Source organism: Cygnus atratus, chromosome 22 (genome assembly GCF_013377495.2).
Source record: "Cygnus atratus isolate AKBS03 ecotype Queensland, Australia chromosome 22, CAtr_DNAZoo_HiC_assembly, whole genome shotgun sequence".
Classification (NCBI taxonomy): Eukaryota; Metazoa; Chordata; class Aves; order Anseriformes; family Anatidae; genus Cygnus; species Cygnus atratus.
The window spans coordinates 5,200,018-5,206,643 of NC_066383.1; the positions used below are offsets into that span (position 1 = coordinate 5,200,018).

The following is a 6,626-nucleotide window of genomic DNA, read 5'->3' on the forward strand; positions in this document are numbered from 1 at the left end:
CATGGTTTTCCTATTATCTAGAATTTTTAGTCACCTCGACCCTCTGCAGATCAGGTCAAATTGTTAATAATCAGCGCTCTATACAAAAATCATTAGCTATGTACAGAATTGGGTGAAAAGAGCACGAGTCACCGTGTCCTCAGATGGATGTGGGTGGTGATGCTGTCCCTGACCTGCAGGGGACTGCAGGTCTCCAGCAGCAGTTCTGCTTGAAGTCAGACTTGCAGCTGCTAGATTTTATAGACAATATTTCATCTGCAGGTGTCCCCACATCCTGGCCACCCAGTGCCTGGCCTTTGACAGCTCTGACAGGGAAATGCCTTTGGAGATGCTGGCAGGAGGCTTTCCCCTTCTGCCACAGGGGTCACCACGCTCTGGTGACAAAGTTGGTGGACGAGTGTCCTTATTGCAGTGCTGCAAACGGAGGAGAAGGGGGTAGTATGTGATTAGCCAGCTTCCATATAGCAGCTCTTTGCCTTGTAAAATGGCAGTGGTGGTTAACCACGCTGGCAGGGGGCAGGAGCAGGGGGTGCTGGTGTCACCACGATGAGCAGCAGGGGTGCAGCATCCCCGTGCTTGGGGCATTTTGTGTGGCTGGGTGACACCAAGCACGGTGTCCCCAGGCCCTGCTGCAGCAGGAGCCATGCCCGCCCTGTTTTCTGTGGCTGTGCTGCACGCAGGAAGGGGGGAGCGCAGTCTCCTCCACCCCTGCTCTGTGCAGCGGCACCGCGAAGCCCAGGGGCTTCGTATCTGGGCCGTGCTCCATATAGCATCCGCGGGGCTTCACCGGGCTCCCGGGGGCTCTGCTGTCTCTACAGTCAAGGGCAAAGCTCTTCTGCAGCCTCCCTGTCTTTGTCCCTCAAAGACAGGGAGGGCAGGGCCTGGGTTTTACAGGAAGAACCACGCATCCTTCACTGCCCTCTCCAGCTCTGCTGCCATGGAGGTCACTTTTCCTATCCGTGCTGCCAGATTTGTTGGTGCTGGTTCTCAGATACCCCCTCTCACTCTTCCACCCCGTTGCTCCCCAGCTCTAATCACCCTGTGGAGGATGCTAGGGCCTCCTGCAGCTGGGGGGCTGCTGCTGGGGCAGGCTGTGGTGTGGGCATCCTGCTGGCAGGGTGTGCGCCAGCCCCATGGCGTGCTGCTGGGCCGTGATTCATCAGCCGGAGGGAGACGGGAAGAGGCTTTCTGCCTCCCATGTCTGGGGGAAGGATGAGGGCAGGGCGGAGATGTTCCCCTTGGGAAGGCTGAGCACCCACCTTCCTGCGGGAAGGGTACCTCCTGCAGCAGGACGTCTTTGGGGCAAGGCCAGCTTTTAATTGCTGCAGCAGCGCCAGACACCCGAGTCATGGTGCTCCTCGGTGCCTCTGCTCCATGCCTGCTGGTGTCTGCCTGCACTGCTGGGCTGCCTGTGCCTGTCTGTCTCTCTTCCTGCCCCCTCTCTGTCCGTAGTTATTAAATTTTTTCCTCCTCGCCCCCTTCTTTCCTTTGGCTTTCATCTATAGGGGGGCACCCCTGCATTAGGTGTGACTTGGGGGCTCATTTTCTCTGCTTTACGGATGGCGTCCAGACTGCTCTCTGCAGCAAAGGGACCGTCCAGCTGGAGAACCTCTGCAAGGAGCCTTCTGCAAGCACCTCGGCAGGATGCTTCCTGCCAGCGTGCTGCCCAGAAACTGCACAATCACGCCTGCCTCCACAGCACCGCCAGCCAGAGATTTAAAGGGAGCTGACTTCTCTTGCGATGGTGCTTGAGCAACTGCCTGACTCCAAAAGCAGCCCTTTGAGCCCGAGTTCCTGTGCTCACCAGTGGAGGAGGCAGCTTGTGGAGACGTGGGGCTGAATGTAAAAGGGATGCGCGTGTGTGCACGCTGCTGTGTGCGCCCCACATCACAGCAGGGTCTGGCTGCAGACCTCGTGCTTGCATTTTCTGTGCTGACAGCACGGCGAGGTGCAGGTAGCGTTTGTGTGTCTGCATCGAGCTGTTCCCAGCCCTTAATGGTGGCTTCCTGCACCACTTTGCCACGCTCCTGATCCTCCTCCATCAGTCTGTACTGTCCCAGCTCACCAGTGTCATCGTGTTGATGTGCGCATACAGCTGGGTGCGGACCCATGGTCTGGGCCTGTTCGATACCTGCCTGCCCCAGCAGCCAGGGCCAGGTCCTCACTCTGCTGCTGGCAGCACAGGGGGAAGTCTGGGACCCATTTGGGGCAGCGTGCCTGCAGCCTGCTTTGTGATCGAGCAGCTGGAGGCAAGATTTTGTGGGATTAGCAAAACCCCGCAGCACAGCCAGCTTGCAAAACTTCGGCACTCGAATGTCACCTGGGATCAGGTTCTGCTGGGGCAGAATATGACTTTTCATCTCAGCTTTCACTGGGCCAGCCCTTTTTGCAGAGCCTGGCCAGGGGGAGTGGGAGGAGGTGAGGATGGGGCAGGCTGCCCTGCACACCCTGCTCCTTCCTGGGGTGCCTTGGACCCCAAACACCCAGGGCGAGCAGCTCCTTGTGCTGCTGTCACCTCCACCTTTGCCCAAGAGCAGGGAAGAAGCATTTTGCCAGGCTGCTTTCTGGGTCCAAAGCCATTTTTGCGTGTGCAGAAGCAGATGTGCTTAGCCCCTTCCCACCCACGTGGTGGTGGGAGGCTGCGTGGGATGAGTCTTCGTTTGCCCCACCAGCTGTGGGGCCAAAACACGAGGCGGGTGGATGGCCGGGGGCATCGCGGAGAGCCCCGTCCTCACCCCCTGCAGGGAGGAGAGCTGGGCCGGGGGGCTGTGGAGACCTGGTGCAGGGACCCCGACTCCTACACGTTAGGGGTGGGGGATCTCTGCCCTTCCCCAGCCCAGGCTGAGCACCCCCGCGTTGCAGGGGGGCGGCAGCTCTTCTGCAAACCGCAGTTCCCACGGCGATGGGGATGTGCCCCCCCCACCCCCCCCAGCCTGCAGAATCCCCCGCCAAGGGGGGGGCTGCCCTCACCCCCAGCACCCCAACGCGGCGCCGGGATGCTGGGCGGGGGGTGGGGGGGGGGTGGATTTGAGGCCGGGCTGCCAGAATCAGGGACCCCACCCCCGCACCCCCCCCCCCCCCCCCAAAAAGCACCGCAGGGCCGGGGGCCGAGCCTTGGTGACGCCGCCCGGCCCTGATTTGCTGGGGCCGCCCTGCCGGCCCTTCCCAAACTGCGGGAGCTCCGCACCGCCCCCCCAGCCCCGCCGGGAGCCGCGGGCAGCAGCGGGCGGCAGCGCCGGGAGCAGCGGGCGGCAGCGCCGGGAGGCGGCAGCGGGCCCCCCCCCCCCCCCCCAGGTAGGCACCGGCATCCCCAGCATCACCGGTACCACCACCGGTACCACCAGTATCACCAGCATCACCAGCAAGCGGGAGGGACGCAGCCCCCACCGGGGGGGTACCCACCGCTGGTCCCCGGGCGCGCCTTGGGCGCTGCGCTGCAGGGTTTTGGTTTTTTGGTTTTTTGTTTTTTTTTTTTTTTTGGGGGGGGGGCGCGACGCAGGGGGGTGTGGGGAGATTCAGGGGGTTGGGGGGCGATGCAGGGGGATGCTCTCGGGTTTTCACAGCGATGCTGGTGCCCCCTCCCCTCCTTCTCCTTTTCCCCCCAGCCGTCGGGATTGCGGCATTCCTCCGCGGGCACGCCTGCGCGCACCCACGCACCCACCCGCACCCCTGCCAAGGGCGGCAGCTCCTGCACCAACCCGCACCCCACGCGGGGCCTCGGCACCCACACCAACCCACCTCGCTCCTCCTCGCGGCCCCCCGTGCACCCCACTTTCTCTGTCAGGTTTTTGGGGCTCGGGGTTCCCCGCGTCCCATCTTTTCCCCCGGTGTCCCCACCCTCGCCATTCCCAGAGCCCCGTCTGGCGACCCCACGGAGGTGTCCCCACGGTGTGGCCCCCGTCGTGCTGCGAGGGCTGGAGTCCCTCCGGTGCCACCGCCCTTGTGAGTCCCATCCCCGTGCACAGCCCCTGGGGTCCCGTAGGAGCGAACCTTGCCCATCTGGCTCTGCTCCTGCCGGGGGGAGAGGGGGACACGGGGGGGCAAAAGGCTGTCGGACCCTAAAACTGGAAGATCTGCCTGCTTTTGCACATGGATGGGAGGCAGCCCTCCTCTCGGGGAGCTCATCTGCACTGGTTTTGCGGCTGCAACCCGGGCAGAGTCCCAGGATGCTCTAGGAGGAGCAAATCTGAGCTGGGAAACGGTAAATTGAGGGGTGAGGGCCAGCTTGGAGGGTCCTGGAGGAGCCGCGGTCTCCTCTGTCACGCCTTTGTCCCCCTTTGCAACCCCTTGGTTATCGAGACCATATAGAAGGGAATTTTTCTGCTTGGCCAGGGTTTGGGGTTGTAGATATAGAGGTCTTTCACAGCTATGGAATGAGCACATGATTTTGGCATTTCCCCCTTGAACGTTATGTGAAAGGCCCAAAAAAATGCTAAAAAAGAAAAATCCAGCTGGCTGTGGTACAGGCACTTCCCAGCTCTTCCCTGGATGCCGAGCCAGGCTCCGATGGGGCAGACTGGGGCGGGTCTGCTCCCCCGCCCCCCCCCACCAGCCTGGGGACCCAAAGGGGTGGCAGCTGAGCTCCCCCTCTCGGTCCTGGCCGCAGTCCCCACCCAGGAGGACCGACTGCAGGGCGCTCGGCGTGTCCTTCGGCCCCGGGTTCTGCTCTGCTTCTCCCCCCTCCTCCGTCCTCTCCGCATGTCTGCGGCTGGATTCCCCATGCAATTGCTTGGCTGGGCTGCAAACCTTTAATTGATTCCTTTCGGCTGGATCAGACCGCCGGCAGGGCTGGGGTTTGGACGGCACATCCACGAGCCCCTCGCCCGCAAGCAGCCCTCAGGAGGACGGGCGAGGGGGCAGGGACCCAGAGGCTGGATGCTCCCACCCCAAAACCTTTCCAACCCCGTGCCCGGGCGGGCTCCGCTCGGCCCCTGGAGACTCGGTGCCATCCTTTGGCAGCCTCGGCTCCTTCTCGCAGCTCTTGGCCCCTTTCCCTCACTGCATCGCAGTGAGTCATCTCTGCTGAGCTCACCCGCGGGGGGGCCAGGCTGGCGCACGCACGAAGGGTCCCTCACCTGGCACCGCGCCGGGCAGGCACCGGGGGCGCATCCTGCTTTCTGCCGCCCGCCCCTCGGCCGGGCAGCCAGCCTGGCGGGGGCGACGGGGGGGGGGGCAGAACACGAGGGGCTGGGCACGAGGGGGATCCAGGCAGGGAAAAGAGGGTGGCGGGCACCGCCTAAGGACACGGGAAGGTGACGCTGGTGGACACGCAGCGCTCAATCTCCAGCTCTTCCCTGTGCAGCCAGCTGCAGAGCATCGTCTGTGCGGGAGGTGCGTGCCGCCCGGCGCAGCCCTGTACCAGGGTGGGGACCTCGCTGACTGCTTCTCTCCCCCTGCCCAGGCTCATCTCTCGCCGGCAGCCTCCCCCGGGCACATCATCGGCGGAAAGATGAACCCCACCGTCGGCATCGCTGTCATCCTGACAGGTAGGGCTCTTGGTTCGGGTGGGATGCAGCACCCATGGGGCCGGCAGGCCCCTCGGGTGTCCCCGGTGCTCACCGTCCCCTGTCCCACCCCTGCCCGCCCGTCCCAGTGCTCCAGGCCGCCCAGTGCCAGATGATCAAGGACCTGAGTGCCTGCCTGCTGGGCCAGAGCCTGCGGGTGGACTGCCGCTACGAGAACAAAACCAGCAACCCGCTGACCTACGAGTTCAGCATCACCAAGGACAACAGGAAGCACGTCATCCACAGCACCATCAGCGTCTCCGAAAACGTCTACCGGAGCCGCGCCAACGTCACCATGCACAAGAACCTGGTGTGCCTCTACCTGCAGAGCTTCACCACCAGCGATGAGGGGGTTTACATGTGCGAGCTGAAGGCCACCAGCGACTACACCGGCAACCAGATAAAGAACATCACTGTCATCAAAGGTGAGAGGGACAGCGGCGCCCGGCCTCCAGCTCCTCTTCAGCCCCTCCTCCCCCCCCCGCCCCTCGGTTTGGCAGGGCCAGCAAAGAAAGCCCCAGTCCCTGTGATGTCCCCAAAGCCTCCCTGAGCCTCATCGATGTTTCCTGAGCCCTTCCCTCCCAGCCAGTCCCAGCAGAGGGGGCAAGTCTGCTGGTGAAGCACTCAAGGGATGCGTGGTCCAGAGCAGGGGTGCAGCGGGATTTTGCACGCTTGCATCCCCTGGGACCACCTCTCTAGCTGCAGAGCCCTTCCTGCTGCCCACCCCCTTGTCCCTGCTCTCAGGTGCGGGCAGGGTTTGGTGTTCCCCAGGGTCTCTACGTCCCCAAAAGCCTCCCCGCTCCATGGGCACAAGGTGGGAATGGGCACTGGGGCAGGCTGGGCTCGCTGCATTTCTGTGCCTGGCTCCCAGCCACCACGATCCCTGCTCCCGCGGGATTTCATCTCCTCTCTCCCCGTTCCCCATCCTCGCAGACAAACTGGAGAAATGCGCCGGCTTCAGCCTCTTGATCCAGAACACTTCGTGGCTCCTCCTGCTCCTCCTTTCCCTGCCTCTCCTGCAAGCCGTGGACTTCGTGTCCCTGTGAAAGGAAAAAAAAACAAAAAACAAAAAACCCCGCGCCCCCACGGAGCACCCCAGCCAACCCGCCTCCCCCGCCAGAG

General features: G+C 63.3%; 1 protein-coding gene across 2 annotated transcripts in view; it reads left to right on the forward strand.

The window, feature by feature from the left end:
• The first annotated feature begins 5,401 nt into the window (after positions 1–5,401).
• The window catches only part of THY1 (Thy-1 cell surface antigen), a 44,462-nt gene continuing 43,237 nt past the window's right edge, over positions 5,402–6,626 (forward strand). For both annotated transcript variants that reach the window (XM_035555842.2, XM_050715030.1), the window contains exons 1-3: positions 5,402–5,486; positions 5,594–5,929; positions 6,438–6,626. In XM_035555842.2, coding sequence (XP_035411735.1) covers positions 5,450–5,486; positions 5,594–5,929; positions 6,438–6,550 — 486 coding nt within the window. In that variant the 5' untranslated portion in view covers positions 5,402–5,449 and the 3' untranslated portion in view covers positions 6,551–6,626. The remainder of the gene's footprint in view (positions 5,487–5,593; positions 5,930–6,437) is intronic.